This window comes from Protopterus annectens, chromosome 9.part0 (genome assembly GCF_019279795.1).
Source record: "Protopterus annectens isolate FY-2018-M chromosome 9.part0, PAN1.0, whole genome shotgun sequence".
Classification (NCBI taxonomy): Eukaryota; Metazoa; Chordata; order Ceratodontiformes; family Protopteridae; genus Protopterus; species Protopterus annectens.
This window is the reverse complement of record NC_056743.1, coordinates 1,479,424,558-1,479,441,994: the sequence shown is the minus strand read 5'-3', so window position 1 is coordinate 1,479,441,994 and position 17,437 is coordinate 1,479,424,558. Positions and strand designations below refer to the sequence as shown.

Here is a 17,437-nt window from a genome sequence, read left to right as displayed (position 1 = left end):
AACTCCTGTAACTGACCAAATAAGGAGGGTTACAACTTAACTTCCAATTCAGACAAAGAATCATGTTCAACTTAGAATGAGTAAAGACTTCTCCCAGCAATGTTATGTCTTTTCAAAGACCTGGACTTTGTGCTGGCTGAATAAAGGAGAAAAAGACATGCTTCATGATGGAGCATAACAGTGTCTAAATAAAGGGCACTATCCTGCCCAACAGCAGACCACCACCCCAAAACTTCCATGGATAAACATCTGGATTCATATGCATTCGGCCTCTAAGGGGCACTGTAACAAAACTTCACCTAAACACTAAAAGAGAAGGAAAAATGTTTTTAGGGAATCTTTCTAAGCCACCCCAATGCCATAGTTGGACATATGGGTTGCGATGCCCAGCTAGGTGGGACACACTACCTCCAGTCATCTGCCTACGCTGTGATTTACAAGATTAGTGAAACTGTAACTCTCTGGAAGGAATGCAGTTGCTTTAAACAATGAGCACACCGTTACTCACAGGAATGAGAAATGCTGGGTTTCAAAGTCAAGGCTACTAACTACTAATTAATTCCATCCTGCAACTATTGGCCACTTTGATTTCCCTCATCAGTAAAATAGTACATGCTACGTTGAAAGAGAAAGTCCCTGAAAACTGGGCTCTTGTTTCCAGAAGGGTCAGTGGCTCAACCCCTTAGATCCAAAAGATCCAACGCTATCCCAGAAAGATAGGGTTCATTCAAAGTCTGGTAAGAAAGCCCACCAATATGTAGATAAAAAGCCAGGAACTGACATCAGAAAATTCCAAATCACACAAAGGAGCCATCTCAGACTCCTCAAAGACAATAGCAAAACACAACTGCAAGTGAGCCATATTAAGAATGTGGCAGCATAAAAAGGCAAAAGCATCAACACAGCCCTAACACTGAGCCCAGACTAGAGGTGTAAAGCACAAGCTTTCTGGGCCTTGAGAAAAGGAACAGGCAATGACCAAGGGAAGCATAAGCTCCAGGCATGAAAAGGGCAACCACTGAGTGAGGGTCACAAAATGTCCCAAAGAAAAAAAAAATGTTGATAACTTTATGGGACTATAAAATATGGGGCTTCTGCTGTGTGAAGCTTCCCCCTCCCAGAATCCCAGATAGGACAACCAACCACCATCCACAAAGGGAGGAACACATGGTTCCATCCTTTCCAGACAGACTTCTGTCACCATGGCAAATGGTAAATACCTAGACAAGCTCTAAAAACAAAAATCTAAAAGGTAAAATTGCTAAACTAAGTGATTCTCAACTATAGCAAAGCACAGTGAGAAAAATCCTGTAACAAAGGTGCAAGCATATCCCCAGGGGCAAACTCAAGGAGGAAGGGAACCTCAAATGACTGCTTCAAAGAAGGGGGATGCTAAATCACATCACGGAACACATCTGTCCAATCCCAGCCCCCTAAAAAGGGCAGGAAACCTTCTCCTTAAAAACAGTGAAGCTTTCGCTTCCCCACAAGTGACTAAGTCTAGTCATGAGGGACAGAATTACATGTGAAGAGACCTGGAAACAGAAGAGAATTACCAAGAGTGAAGAGACCAAATTTAACTGAACCCTTAACAGCTTTCCTGACGTGTGGTGCTTGGTGAAATCATTTACCTCCTTGGCTAGCTCTGTTTATTGAAAAACTGCTAAATTACTAAGTGAAAATATTTTACTTCCCAATTTTTGGTATATTGAAGGAAGTGTAATCTTAATAGATAAAGGAAGAAATGCAACATGTGGTGGAATCAATTTTTTTTTTTTAATAACTCAGATGACAGCCTGAAGGGGAAAGCCATTATGTTTCACATCCATCAATTACAGAACTCAAAAACTACTACAGATGAATACTGTGGAGTTTACAACAGCACAGAAGGCATAATAGTCTAATGGTATAAACAGACTGGACTGTTTCTACAGTATATAAAACACATGATGAATGCAAATTGGTTGATATTAGGGGAAAAAAGAAGTTATGTTCTTACCATAATGTTCCATGCAAGTCATCCATCTCGCCATTCATTCTTAACAGATGGGTTTGGGGCAGATCCCCAGGTCTGACTCGGCCGTTTTTACAAGCTCGAGGCTAATTCCCTATCCCCATGACGTCCTAGTGTGATTCTCAGATCTTGTTTGCATGCGTATTACAAAACTATACAAAATGTATCCCAATATTATGAGAAGAAACCTGAAAAAAGGTAAAGTCCAAATGTTATGTCCAGATCCCCTAGGCAACCACTGGCTGGGGGGACGGACGTAAAAATGAATGGTGAGATGGACAAACTCACATGGAACGTTATGGCAAGAACAGAACTTAAAGAATTTGTCTGTATCTTGCCTTCATTCTTAACTGATGGGACAGCGTCCCTAGCTCCATTAATCCTGGGTGGCTCAGAGTACATTCTTCAGTACAGTGGAACCAAAGGAAGCCCTGTTTCTGGAGGCCATATCTACTTTGCAATGAGTGATGAAGGTATGAGGTGTTGCCCAAGTTGCTGCTGCACAAATGGTATCTGTAGGTACTTTGGCACAAAAAGCTGAAGCAGCAGCAATGGTGTGAGCCTTTACTTTACCTGGTAGTTTCTTATTTGCTGAATTATAGGTAAAAGAAATACAGTCTGACAGCCATCTGGACAAAGTGGTCTTAACTACTGCTGTACCTTTATTTATTGACATTTGTTAACCGGGTTGGTCCGGCTGGGCCAGAGGCCCGTTTTCAGTGGAGACCCGAAGAGAAAAGCTCAAATTACATAATAAATTAAGGATTACATAGGTAACAAAATAGAAAGTAGCAATACCAAGCGACACTCCCAAAACATATCAGTACTAATTTGATCATAATCAAACATATTTAGATTACCCGAAGAAATTATCACAATGAAATAAACAGATTAACTATTTTTGATACATGTACAAACAAGTTATATACAATTGATCAGATTTACTGCCTAGGCTTCCCAGGAAGCTATATTTGCTTACAGGAGCTCAGAGTGAAGAAGCACCATTAGATAAAGGAAAATTAGGTAGGTTCTACACAGGGACAAGATTTACTATTGAGAATGTAAAGTTTGAGTACCTTTTTAAAGTGTGCAGGGTGTAAGATGGAGCGTGTGTGCAGAGGAAGTTTGCTCCAAGTGTGGGCTACTGAGCAGTTGTATAGTAGTTTGCCTATGTTCTTCTTTGGATGATCTACATTCAGAAGTTGCTGGTTAGAGGTGCAGAGGGTTCTAGAAGGGGTGTAGGTACATAAAGTATTGAGAGCTGGACAGGAAGAAGGTCTGTATAGAATGGAGTGTATAACCTGAAACTGAGAAAGTAGCGGAGGGAATTCGAGCCATTGTAATGATTTCAGGGCAAGGCAGTGATGGGAGTTAGTAATAAATCTTGCAATTTTGTGGCAAGCTTGTTGCAGTTTATTCAAGGAAGTAGCTTGTATATTGGTTAGTACTTGGGCTGCGTAGAGTAGTGCGGGAAGGAAGGAGGACTGTGTTAGGGCGTCTAGCAATTGGAGTAAGAAATTTTTTGTTGCGATAAAGCAGGCCAAGTTTCTGGTGCGTTTTTTTATTCCTTGCAGTAAGTACAAGTTGAACTTGAGTTCATCATCAATAATAATGCCCAACAGTTTTGCGTGTGGTTCAGGTTTTATGATAGTGTTGGAGGATATTATATTAAATGTGGACTTATGGTATGACAGTGAGCGGGGAAGAAAGGGCAAGAGCTTGGTCTTCTTGGGGTTGAAGATAAGAAGACTGTCAGATAGCCATTTATCTGTGGATAGAAAAGGAGTTTTGAGTAAGGGTGTGAAGGTCTAACACTACTAGAGATGGAGATGAAGGTCTAATACTACTAGAGATGAAAATGTGTAGAGTCATCTGCATATTGTATAAGAGAAGATTGTCTGCAAGAGGTAGAGAGTTCATTTGTTAAATAGAAGAGGACCCAAGACAGATTGGGGAACACCAGTTGGAACAGATATACAGGGAGAGCAGGAGGAGAGCCATTTGACAGATTGCTGCCTACCAGAGAGAGAGATTGAGGTTACATAGCTTAGTAAGGAGGACAGAGTGAGAGACTGTATCGAAGGCTTTGGAAAGGTCAAGGAAGAAGCAGGATATCAGTTGACTTATCAAGGGCTTTTGGCCATGGAATGAGTGAAAGATAGGAGGGCGGTGGATGTGATGTCGTAGGGATGGAACCCATGCTGAGTGGGAGTGAGAAGATTATGTTGGAGGAGGTGGATGAGCAGTTGCGAGTGAATGCATTTCTTGAGTATCTTAAAGAGGGAAGAAAGAATGGCAAATGGATGGATCAATACAGTTGCCACCCTTACGTAGTGAGATAGTAAAGGAGGATTTCCAGACAGCAGGAACTGGAGATTCTTGTACAAATCTATTAATGAGAATGGATATAGGATAGGCTGTAGATTCAGCAGCAAGTTTAAGGAATGTAGGAGGTAGGTTATCGGTAGAGGGAGAACATGGTTTAAGTTTTAGAAGAAATTTAATTTAAGAAGTTGACAGGTGTAAATGAGAAGAGATTCTGTTTGTGGGTGTTGATGGGGGTAGTGGTGGTTGCAGTGTTAGAGGGAGTGAGGTTTTGGATAGAGTCAATGAAGTGTTTGTTGAGTAGGGTAGCAATTTCCAGAGGAGATTTGTTGGGGTAAGGTGAGGGGTTAGAAGAGCTGCCAGGGTAGTGTGTTTTGTTAAGAGTAGCGTCTGAAAATGAGACAAAGCAGATTTTCCTGAATTCTGTCATTCTATGTAAAAAGACACGCAACTGTCTGTGGACAACAAGCTGGTGTAGCATGTAGTCTGCCTTAATGCCATACTTGGGGGGAAAAAAGACCGCCAATTCTATGGTCTGATTTAGATTGGATTCTGAACAGACTTTAGCTAAGAATGTTAGATTTGTTCGCAGGGAAACTCTGTCATTGCGAAACAAAAGGTATGGGAGTTTGATTCAAAGTGCTTGTAGTTCTGACACTCTTCTAGCTGAAGTAAAGGCCACTAACAGGACAGCTTTCCAAGTTAAGAATTTTAAATTGCGTGAAGATGCAGGTTCAAAAGGTGGAAGAATGATCCTGGACAGGATGAAGTTAAGGTTCCATGGTGGAAGTGGAGATGTTATTGGTGTCCTTATAAGACAAGTGTCCTTAAGAAAAGCTGTACACAACCTATGTGACAATATTTGGCCCATTTTTGCTTAGATGAAAATTTGATTTTGCTGCCAATTTTACACAGATGGTAGCAGCTGCAGCACCTTCTTCAAAAAGCTTTGTTAAAAATTCTAAAATAGTAGAAAGGGGTACAGAACACGAGTCTATTTTCTTGTCTAAGACCCGACTAGAAATTTTTCATTTGCTAAGATATAGTTTTCTTGTAGATGTCTTATGAAAAGGTATCAAAATGTGTCATGTGGCAGATTAAAGATTTTCTAACCTGGCTTATGTTTGGAACTGGGTCAGTCAAGCTGTCAGAATGGATCAGATCATCTGGCACTGGGTCCAGGATCCAAGTGTCCTCCTGAAGATGAGGTTGTAGGAAGGGGAACCAGATAGGACAAGGCCAGTAAGGGGCTATTAGAATTAAGGTACTTCCCAAAGTGCTGGCTTTCTGTATGACTTTGGGTATTAATGGCAAGGGAGGAAAGGCACATAGGAGTCCCAGGGCCAATTGTGTATCAGTGCATCCCTCAGGGTCTTCCCCAGAGGGGGAATGAGGGCATAGTAGTTGCTGCATTTTGTTTGTGGCCATGGCAAAAAGATCGCAGCAAGGCTGGCCCCATTTGCAGCAAATGCTTTCAGCTATCTCTTGTTTGAGGGACCACTTTGTGGGGCCATCAGTATTTCTCTGCTGAGTTTGTCCACCATCACACTGGATCTTCTCAGGATGTGCGTTAGGACATTAGGACGAAGATGCCCACTGCCAAACTGAGGGCCTCTCAACAAAGGGGGTATTGACTTGGTTCCTCCTTGTTTATGTACCATACCACTGACATATTGTCTATTTGAATTCAAATTGTTCCTACAGGTAGTGTATCTTGAAATGCCTGCAACGCTAGGAGCACCGTTCTCATCTCCAGAAAAGTGATGTGCAAGTGAACCTCGTGTTCTTGCCACATGCCTTGGGCTGTTCTTCCCAGATACCCCCCCCCCCCAATCTGGGAAGCGTTTGTGGTTACTGTGGTTAGCGGAGCTGGGCGAACAAAGGGTTTGCCTATCATGAGATCTGATTGCAGCCATCAATGTAGATCTTTCTTGCAAGCCTGCTTCAGAATAATTTTAAGAGAGATTGGAAGCGTTTGCATTGACCTTTGTGCAAAAAGAAGCCATTGCAGGATACTCATATGCATGTGCACCAAGGAAATCACTGTGATAGCAGCTGTCACTGTGCCTAGTACCTTAAGAACCTCTCTGGCTTGCACTTTGGTTTTGTGTAGAAGATTCAGAACTTTTTTGAAGGACCTGAATTCTCTCTTTTGCAAGTCTTACCATCATTTTGACCGTGTTTAATTCTGCTCCTATGAAAACGGTATGTTGATATGGCAATAAGTCAGATTTTTCATAGTTGAGCATAATCCCTAACTCTGCAAATAGTTTTAAGGTTGTGTCCCTTGCTTGGATGAGTAGTTGCTTGGTGGTGGTGGTTAGGAGCCAGTCGTCCAAGGATGGAAACACACAGAATCCTAGTCGCCGCAGGTGAGCCGTGACTACTGCCATACATCTGGTGAGCACACTGGGGGCTGTAGTGAAGCCAAAGAGCAGAGCATGAAATTGAAAGTGACTGGCTCCCAGCCGAAAGCACAGGTGACTTCTGGATGGCCTGTCCCCATCTTTATGTGGTAGAACACATCCTGAAGGTCTATCTAGCACATCCAATTGTCATTCCCTAGAAAGGAAATTATCTGACTGCAATGTGACCATCCAGAACTTTGTTTTTTTTTTTTTTTTTTTTTACTGACTTTAGTTTGCTGAGATCTAACATGCGTCTACAGTCCCGTGTCTTTTTTGGAACTAAAAAGAATCTTAAGTTCCGGATCCTATTTGGTCTGTGGGGACTGACTGGATTACTTTTTCTAACAACTTTTGAATTAATATAGTTGCTTGATCCCACTGATTGGGTGGAGTATCTGGGATTCTTCTGTTTTGCGGAGATGACATTGAAAAGGGGATTGAGTAACCTCTGGATATGATTCTTTGTACCCATCTGTCTTTTGTAATTTTTAGCCAAGCGACTGGGTACAAAGATAAGCTTCCCCTGACTGCCTCCACAGTGGGACAAATGGCCTCCTTTCAGGAGCGCTGGAAAGGATTCCCGGAAAAAAGATTTGCAGTCTCCTTGGTTTTGCGGACCCCCCTCTGCTGCATAGTCACAGTCTTCCGTTATTACCTCCTCCTCTGCCCCTGAAGGAGAATTCACCATGTGTCAAGAAAGACATTCTGGAACCACATCTTTCCCCCCTTTTGACCCTTGGGATAAGATCTGGAAGGGATGGAAAAACGCACTCTCACAGCAGTGTGCATCTTTCCTTCCTGTTCATACATGGTTAAGGTCTCGTTTACTTTAGGCATGAAAAGGGATAACAAATCAAAGGGGGTTTTATAAAGGATGACAAAGGGTTCCATGAAGTTATGTAGGTGCATCCAGGAGTGTCTTCTAAGGGCAATTCCTGAACTCTCTGAACGACTCGCTCCACTGACTGCATAAGAGATTAGCCTCATGGACGAGTTCACCAAGGAATTAAGTGCGGAGAGCTGAGTTGACACTTTCTCTAATGTCCCCTGAGCTACTGAACCCTGGAGAGAATCTCCAAGCTCTTTTATGAGATCTCTCTGTAACCCAGTTAAGTGGGTTAAATAGTTCAGGGACCCAAGAGTAAAGAACGCTGATGAAAACATGCGCCTTTCCATATCTGTCCATCGTGCATGAATCCTTATTCGGGGGATGAACAGATGAGGCCATTTCCCATAACTCCTTATTAGTGTCTGCCGCCACACCACAGCATTTACCGGAACACCTTTTGTTGAAAATGCCTTTTCTTCTGGGCTGGTGATAAATGTATTTGGTCTCCTGGGGACAGGCTCCACTGTGTCTGGAGACTTCCATGCCTTTCGACAAACCAATTCCATGAGTTGGGTAGAGATCCAAAAGCTTTCAGGTACACGGACTCCTCGTCAGTAGGGCTGATGGACTTCCAGCCACCTCTCTGTTTTAGTATCTCTAGGATGTCTGCAAGAGACATCCTCAGAGGGTGACCTTTGGGCCCCTTCTGAGTCAAGGTCCGTGTCAGATTTAATTGACTCCTGGGGTTGTCCAAATGCTTCCTCTTGCAAGATTTCTTTCTAAGACCCTCAGAAGCATATTCTGGAGAGGTCTTGGAAGATAAGGGTCCACCCACTGGGGTTTCCTGAAGTTCTTGATCTCTACGTGTTCATGGAGTTGGGCTGGCTGTGACAGAAACCGGAGCTCTAAGAGACAGAATAGGAGTAACCGAAGGTGAAGCTGACTCAGTACAGGGCTCTCCTCATAGCCTCAAAGGCCTCACCCCCATGGATTGAAGGAGGTTCTGGCTCCGAGGAACCAACACACACCCCTGGCACCACAGGATGAGGCTCGGAGGCAGAGGTAGGAACACAGCTCACATGAGCCGAAGCTCCGAGAGGAAAAGCTGGATCCAACAAAAAAGATTGGCTACACTCATCCCCCGGAGCCGACCGGTGAGTGTCTGCTCCCAGACTTCTCGGATGGCACCAAAGAAGTCAGAGCAGTTGGAGCCAAAGATCCTGGGGCAAGTCTCGGCTACAACAATCCTATCACCATCGGTTCCACCCGTTCTGGCTCAGAAACCATGGGTCAGGTCGGAGGAGGAAGCGAGATAGAAGGGGCATATCCAGTCTGTTCTGAAGACCTGAGGGTCGGTTCCAATAAAAGTTTGACCAACACCGTAGTCTCTGAACCACGCAAAGTTGGAGAGGCTCCTAGAGGATCTGGACGATGGAGCCGGGGAAGCTGAAATTTGTAAAACTGGTGAAAGCAAGGTAGGAGATACCACTTCCAGTGCCGGGGACCAGCTCCATATCGATAAAACAAACTGCTCTGAAACCATTGGAGCCGAGGTTATAGATTTGTCTGGTGCAATTGCTTTCGAAGTTGTCAGAGACATTCTCGGAGTCTTTTTTTTTGCTGGTTCCAACTCCTCCATAGTAGAGGCTCTCTTGGAGGATTTTGATTGATCAGAAGAAGGGGACTTGGCTTTTTCTTTGGAGCTTTGACCTTTTTCCAAGGCTTCAGTGAGACTAGTCTTGATGAGTCCCTTTAAAATCAACTAATTTTTCCTCTCATGAAGGACTCTTGCACTAAAAGAATGACATACAGTGCAGGAGTCCTGTAGATGAATGGCACCCAAGCAGTATACACACTATGTCCATCTGTTAAGGACATCTTTTGCCTACACTTGGGGCATTTCTTTAAACCCAAAGGTTTTGACTCGTCTGTTTAGTTGACATCATAAAGAAATGAACAGTTTTGAAACCTCTCTAATTTAAAACAAGGTTATCAAAAAGGGTAAACTATTTAAACACTAACATCCAAAAAGAAAAAAAACAACCAACCTTCGGATCCACAACAACAAATCTGAAGAACAATCTAAGTTTTCTATTAACAAGCTACACACTAAATTTCTAAGTAGAAGGAGCCCTCCAAGTAAAACTGGGCTATCCTCAAAATGACTATATACCAATTTAACAGTACACACTTATCTAAAATAGTAACACTCTTATGAAAACTACGAAGTGGGATAGGATAAGGGTAGGCCCAATGACATCAGACCTTAAGTTTAAAGGGATTCTATCAAAACTAAGATATAAACTAGTATGGTAATCTGTACACTATTAAAACACACTATTATAAGTTTTCTCAGGAAAAAAAAATACAAGTATAGAAAAAAAGCTGAAAATGTTTGTCACTTAGCCTGAGCCAGCTTAACAATGCTCAATCTGTTTCTGCGGCAAATGAGATCTGAGGACGCACATTAGGGCATCAAGGGCTAGGGAATGCGCCTCGAGCTAGTTGAAAACCTCGAGCTTGTAAAAATGGCTGAGTCGGAGCAGAGGATCAGCTCCAAACCCATTGCTTAAGAATGAAGGCGAGATAGGACAACTTCAGATGTATAGTTTTGGTTTTGTCATGATATCTTAAATGGGATGCAACTTACTTTGTCAGAAGTTCCTTACACATCAAATACTAGGGAACAGCATCACAACTTGAAAATAAACAAACAGAACAATGTCAACAATATATGCCTGGAAATACCTGCAAGTACAACAGGATGTACCCATAAACAATTGCCCCAATCTGCTGGTAGTTTAATAACAAGATGTCACATGTTCCCATAACTGGCACATCTTTATAGAAAGCATAAGTGCAGTGAACTCAAAAGACAACATTTTCCTGTACTACAATCTACACTTATTTTAGATACTCTCCGGGTTTCAGATTCTTGGCAGAAGTCCCAAAAATGAACCCACTCTTTCTATAACAAAAAAAAAAGCTGCTCGGGCCCAATTAAACTCTACATTTTAAGCACTCCGAAAAGGTTACTATTTAATCCAGCCTGCATAAAACCTCTAACACATCTCATGTCACATTTGTTTCAATTATGTACAACTAACCACTTTTTTTGTGAAAAGGAGTTCTACAAATCCATAACCTAAGGGAGAGTGTGTGTGTGTGTGTGTGTGTGTGGTGGCTGGGGGGGATGGATACTTTCACTTCTTCTTTAAGCCAAGTGGTTTTATCCTGTAGTTTCAAAATGTGACCCTGATGTTCATGTGCAGTTGCGTCTACTAAAGGTGTCGTCATCCTCAACCTCAAGAATCTTAAGGCATTCCAAAGCCTTGTACTATGTTATAGCCCTTCCACCTTTCAAAGTGTGTACATGAGAAGCTCCATTAAAAGTTACTCAAAGCTTCAAACTGGCTCTGTGAATCAGAAGGCTATAGCCCTGACTGACAAGATGACATGGAACTGACCAATGAGATAGGTGCTGGAGTAGCCACAGAAAGGGTGTGGGAATGAGAAGTTGATGCTAACTCCACCCTACATGAAGAAAAAATTTATCTCACTGCAATATTGGCATCTACTTGACTAAGTGGCAAGGCATACAGCAATTTGGCTGGAAACATGCTCCTGGCTCTGCCATGCCACACCTACATGATCACCTTGATGTGACATGTAGAGAAGCATCATCATCACTCAAAAAAAGCACAAAGTATGAACCTGTACTTTTATATCTCAGCATGCATCTCAGCCCCTCTGCCGGGACAGCACTGTTAGGGCCCTTAAAGGAAAATTCTCCAAAGAGGATAACTGTATCATCTTAACCACTCACACCTCAGAGAAACAAGAGCTGTACAACTCTTGTCATCCTCAGAAAAAGAACAGGTCAACTGGGTGAATGGGGAGAGACAAACAGTCAGTGCGCTTTAAAAGTAATTAATACTATACTAAGTTACTGGCATGTACACTTTAACATCTGTAGCCCATCTATGAAAAGAGTTCAAAAGCTGCACACTGCACTAAATATGGGATCTACTATATTGTTAACCTACAAGATTCTGAACACAATGCACTATTTGTACTAGATTCCACTCAACACAATGTACTTCTACTATACCTCAAAAACTGCATGCATTTATCCCATCGATTTGTCTCAAAGGGATTCCATGACTTCTGAAAGACTTGTCTACACATCTACCACCTTGGCACCCAAGAAAATTATGCACACTACCCACAGAGGTCCCAAATTCTTAAATTTTCATCTACAGCACACATTCTTCTCAATGAAATACCCATGAGTTGAAACTTTTCTAAAAGGATGAAAGCTTACAGAGAACAGTCTCTACTTCCCTGCCTTACACTGCAGACACTTCTATATTTTAATTTCTCTTTTTGATTGTTTCTAGCACCATACCTCCCTAAAATGAGCACTTCATGTCCGGCATTGGTAAAACCTTTTCACACTTGGTACTGTCCCAGTCATCTTTTCTGGGATGATTCACCTGTACTACCATCTTCTTTCTACATTCATAAAGGATTTGGATTTGATACATTAGAAAAAGATGTACCTGAAGTTTATACGGCACCTATTTTAACAACTTTTGAGTCAAATCTATCAACTCACCTACCTGCTGAATAATAACTTAAATGCAAAGGTCATCTGGAACAAGTCAGGCAAAATACAAGCTCCCCGATCTCCTTTCCATTTCTATAAATCAGTTAACCCCCAATCCCAACTCTGTATATTCCATCTCCAGATTTGCGTTTCACCAGACATCACTTTTCACCATATTTAATGTACTACAAATTTCACATTTCTCCCAACTTGACAAAGCTTCTCTCTGTTCTATCTCATTAGGCTCTTCCAATTCTCAAAGGTTTCTTGGTACATTAAAAAACGGGGAAGTAAACAAGCATACACAGGTTCAGTGGTGACATCGCTCTTTGTGCTGCCCAGTACGACTCAGATGAGGATTTTCCCTTGTTCTGCATGTCGGTCGATGGCCCCGGAGAGAATCTCATAGGGTCAGGCTTTGATGACTTTGCAGGTGGAGGGGAGACAGAGCTAAACGACGACTCTTTGGTGAAAGACTCACTGGATGGTGATTTCATGCCCCCTGTGTTTATAGCACCGCTAGGCCCACCTGTGCCTCCTGATGCACTAGGGGAATGGTCTTGCCCCTGGATTAAAAGTAGCGCCTTTTTTCTGAAATCATCATTTTTGATTAGTTCATTTAGGAAGACAATAGGAGATCCTTTTGAATCTGGATCTGCAACTCCAAAATGACGAAGGTGAGCTCTTGAATGACTTGAGAGGCCCTTCCGAGTTTCAAACCAGGCACCACATAAACGACAAACAATCTCGCTGTCATCCCCATCCATTGCTGTAGAACAAAAGCAAAACAGAAAAAAAATCAAGTACTTACAATACACAGTCAATTCTAAATAAAAACAAAAAAAAAAAAAACAAAATCATTACTGATATACGCGCACACACACAGTCTCCTGGACAATTTAAAGCCAGCCTCAATCATGCAAACCTTTACCACATATGCCTGTATCATGCACAAGTAACTGTGATGATATGACATTAAATTCAACACATGATGCAGACACAGTACAATGAAAACAGACCTGGTGACCACCCCTACTTCTGAACAGTGGGAACACCCATAACAAGTTGGCCAGTGACAGCAGCAAAGAATAATGCAGCCCTGACAGCCCAGGAAACCAGGGCTCAACTAAAGTCTCTAATGCTTAATGAAACGGGCATGGAGGATAGACAGGGCCATTATGGGGGGCAAGGGGGCAGCCACAGACAGCCACCGTCAGATGAGGTTGGCAAGCAATGCAAAGTGACAGCCTTTGGGGTGGGCATTCGGCTCATCAACCCCAGATCAGTGGGTAGCCTTCACAGTGACTGCGTGGAATCTTGCACTAAAGAGGAGGGCATTATTGGCTATCATGGTGTGACAGTTTACTCCCTCCCCAAATGAGGTGAAGTTAGGCCACTCAAAAAGCTCTCAATGCATGAATATCAAGTGAGAAGACAAAGTACCCTCAGAGCTGCTTGAAAGACAGTAACCCTCAGACAGCGCTCACCTCTACTCCTTGTGTACGCCTCAGAGCACTCAAACAAATGGGCACTGTGACTGACTGAAAGCTTGATGTTAGGCAGGTAAAACGGGGCAAAAACCTGAGGGGATAGCAGTTACAAAGACCTCCCATCACTCAAGTTGTACAAACCAGTGCTAACATTTCATTTTCCCAACATACTGACATATGCTAGGCAGGTTGGGTTATTTAGGGATGGCTGTAAAACATCTCCGTTTTCTCATACTGAGCTAAAAACCTGAAGCATTACTGGGTTATTCAACACGTGTCACATCATTCCAGGAACCATTGAAAAGGCAGTATCACTATCTGTGACAAAACCTTTTTTTCATATGCATTTGTTCCTTCTTACCCACTCATACTTAAGTGCCAAGTCACAGATCTTAAACAGGACCATGGTTCACCAGCTTGCAGAAAGCCCCACTCCAACCTCAAAAATCTAACTTTTTTTTATACTTCATTATTTGTACCACAGTGCACTCCTTTGCACTTACATTTTAGCTGCAACATACAGTGCAATGGAAAAGTATTTGCCCCTTCCTGATTTCTTTTTTTTTTTTTTTTTGCATGTTTGTCACACTTAAATGTTTCAGATCAAACAAATATAAATTTTAGACAAAGACAACCAGAGTACACAAAATGCAGTTTTTTAAGTAGTGATTTTATTTACTAAGGGAAATAAAAGTACAGTTGTGTACACTTAACATAAATGTAGATGTTAGAGTATATTCACTGTTGCAGTCATTACATTTGGGTTATCTGCTTGCAGGGAGCCCTCAGTCGGCCTGATTAACAAAGTCTTGGGTCCTGCGTAGGTTGTTGTCCCTTCCATAACGCGAGGTAGTCAGGAGTATAAAACATGCAGCAGATGCCATTACATCAGTTTTTCTTGCCCGAGATGTTAGGTGCCCCCCTAATGGGAAGAAATTAAATATAAAAGTACCATGATATACCTCCAACAAAAAAGCAAATAAACCAAAAAGGCTTTTAAGCAAAGTAAAGGAAAGTAGAGGTATAGCCAAAAGAAGTTAGGGGGCTGGAGGGAGGGTAACCAGGACTGCAACAGTGAATACACTCAGACATCTACATTTATGGTAAGTGTACACAACTGTACTATGTTCTTTGTGTTTCACCAACGCAGTCATTACATTTGGGTAGATTCCCAAAGCTATGGTTGGGAGTAGAAATTTAGATAGCATTAGGGCCAGCTATAAGGCCCTGCAACATTGCAGTGGCAAAGCCAGCTCTAGATTTAGAGAAAACCGGCAATCGATAATGCTTGGTGAAAGTATGTACAGAACTCCAGGTAGCAGCTTCTAGGATATCCCTGGTAGGGACGCCTCTGAGAAAGGCTGTAGAGGTAGATGCAGCCCTGGTGGAGTGAGGTCTGATCCCCTGGGGGATAGGTTTTCCATGGTGCTTATAGCATAAATGAATGCAATGGCTTTATCCATTTAGAAATGGTTTGCTTTGAAATAGCCTTCCCCTCTGCCCCTGCAGCAAATGCCAGTTGTTCAGAATTCCTTTCGAGGTTTAGTCCTGTCCAAATAGAATCTAAGTTGTCTGTGCACATCTAAGGAATGCAGTATCTGTTCCCCTTTATTCAGAGGATTGAGAAAGAAGGTTGGCAAATGGACTGATTAAGAGCCACACTGGATACCACCTTGGGCATGAAGGATGAATCGGTTCTGAGGGACACCCTGTCCGCATGAAAGGTGATGAAAGGCTCCACTGCCATAAGGGCCTGTAATTCAGATACCCTTCTAGCTGAAGTGATTCTTAAAGGAAAGCGGTTTTCCAAGAAAGAAATTTTAAGTCTGCAGTAGCAGCTGGCTCGAAAGGAGGTAGAGTGAGTTTCTCCAAGACAAAGTTAAGGTCCCAGGCTAGGGTTGGAGCTCTCCTGGGTGGTCTCAAATTTTTGGCTCCTCTGAGGAACTGCTTGAGCAGTGGATGAGAGAAGATGGGAGGTTCAGTGTTATAATGAGCTGAAATGGCTGAGGAGTGGATTTTAATGGAGGAAAAAGACAGGCCCTTGTGAAACATCTCAGTTAAGTATTGTAAAATCTGAGGTAAATTGGGCGCTGTTGTGCTCATCCCTAGAGATTGGTTCCAGGCACAGAATATTTTCCATTTTTCAGCATAAGATTTTCTAGTACTAGGCCTCCTTGCCTCTAAAATATCCATCACAGGTTTACTGATGGATGGTAAAGGAGAGATTTTGTAATTAGCCAGGCTGCAGGGTCCAGTGTTAGAAGCTGAGGGTGCAGAATCTGATTCTCCTGCTGAGACAGCAAGGAAGGAGTCTGAGGCAGGTGCCATGGGGATAACCATGACACTGCGCAGGAGGGGGTACCAGTGTTGGCGCGGCCAGTCTGGAGCAATCAAAATCATCCTTGGTTTGTCCTGTTTGATTTTTAATAGCACTTTGGAGAGCAGAGGCAGAGGGGGAAAGGCATAGACTGATAGTTTTTTCCAGCTGAAGGACACAGCATCCACTTTCCAGGCTTGTTTGTGGGGAGTCCTTGTGCAAAATTTGTCCAATTGATAGTTCTGGGGAGAGGAAAGCAGGTCTATATCTGGGCTTCCCCATTTGCTTGTCAACATGTTGAAAATCCTTGGTTCCAGTTTCCACTTGTGTGGGTCCGTGAGGTTTCTGCTTAGTCTGTCTGCCAGTGTATTTAATTTTCCTGGCAGGAATTGAGCTTGTAGGTGCACTTGGTAGCTCAAGTCTGTGTTCCACAATGCCATGGCTAGTCTGCAGAGGGGGTAAGAATGTGTACCCCCCTGCTTGTTTATGTACCACAATTGTGTTGTCCGTCTTTACCATTAGTTGTCCTGGAAGAATGTGGTCCTTGAAGGCTGTCGGAGCATTCTGTACAGCTAACATTTCTTTTTGATTGATATGCAGGTGCATTTGATTTGGGTTCCATTTGCCATGAATGCATTTCCCTGACAGGTGAGCCCCCCATGCATAGTTTGATGTGCCTGTTAAGATTTGGGTGGCAGGGGGTAGTGTAAAAGTTAGTCCCTTGTTTTGGTGGCAGGCCTCTGCCCACCAAAGGAACTCTAGGCGTAGGCAAGGTATGACAGGAATTATTGTTTCTAGATCATGAGAATGTTAACATAGGCTTTTTAAATACCACTGTAGTTTCCTCATATGCAGTCTTGCATATGGAATTAGAAGAATGCAGGAGGCCATGAACCCCAAGGCTTGCAGTATTTGTCTTGCAGATAGTAGGGATTTTGTGGCCACTTGTTTGATTTAGGTTGTCAAATAAATTTGTTTCTCTGGAGTAAGGTAAGCCATCTGGGAAGTTGTATTCAAGCTTGCTCCGAGGAATATAATTTGTAGACAGGGTGCCAGGTGTGATTTCTTTTCATTAATGGTGTACACCAGACAAGTTAGAACCCTTTGTACAAAGGCCAGATGATTCAAAAAGTATGTCCTGGCTTTCGGCCTGAATTAGACAATTGTCCAGGTATTGGTATATTTGAATGCTTCTTTGCCTACAAAATGCAATAAGTGGAGCTAGGCACTTTGTGAATACCCTGGGCGCAGTAGATAAGCCAAAGGGCAGTGCAGAGAACTGATAGTGTGTGTAGCCTGCTTTGAAGCGTAGCTATCTTCTGCAAGATTCCCTGATTGGGATGTGCAGGTATGCTTCTTTTAAATCTAGTGTTGCCAACCAGGCATCTTTGCCTAGCATAGGAAGTAACTGGTGAAGAGCTAGCATCCTGAATTTTGGAATCTCC

General features: G+C 42.7%; 1 protein-coding gene across 5 annotated transcripts in view; it reads right to left on the bottom strand.

The window, feature by feature from the left end:
• Positions 1 to 17,437, bottom strand: part of WIZ (WIZ zinc finger) — a 3,168,750-nt gene that overhangs the window by 844,133 nt on the left and 2,307,180 nt on the right. For 4 of the 5 annotated variants that reach the window (XM_044084417.1, XM_044084416.1, XM_044084418.1 and 1 more), the window contains one exon: positions 12,490 to 12,954. The exons of the other annotated variant lie outside the window; for it this stretch is intronic. In XM_044084417.1, coding sequence (XP_043940352.1) covers positions 12,490 to 12,954 — 465 coding nt within the window. The remainder of the gene's footprint in view (positions 1 to 12,489; positions 12,955 to 17,437) is intronic. 5 annotated transcript variants of the gene reach the window in all.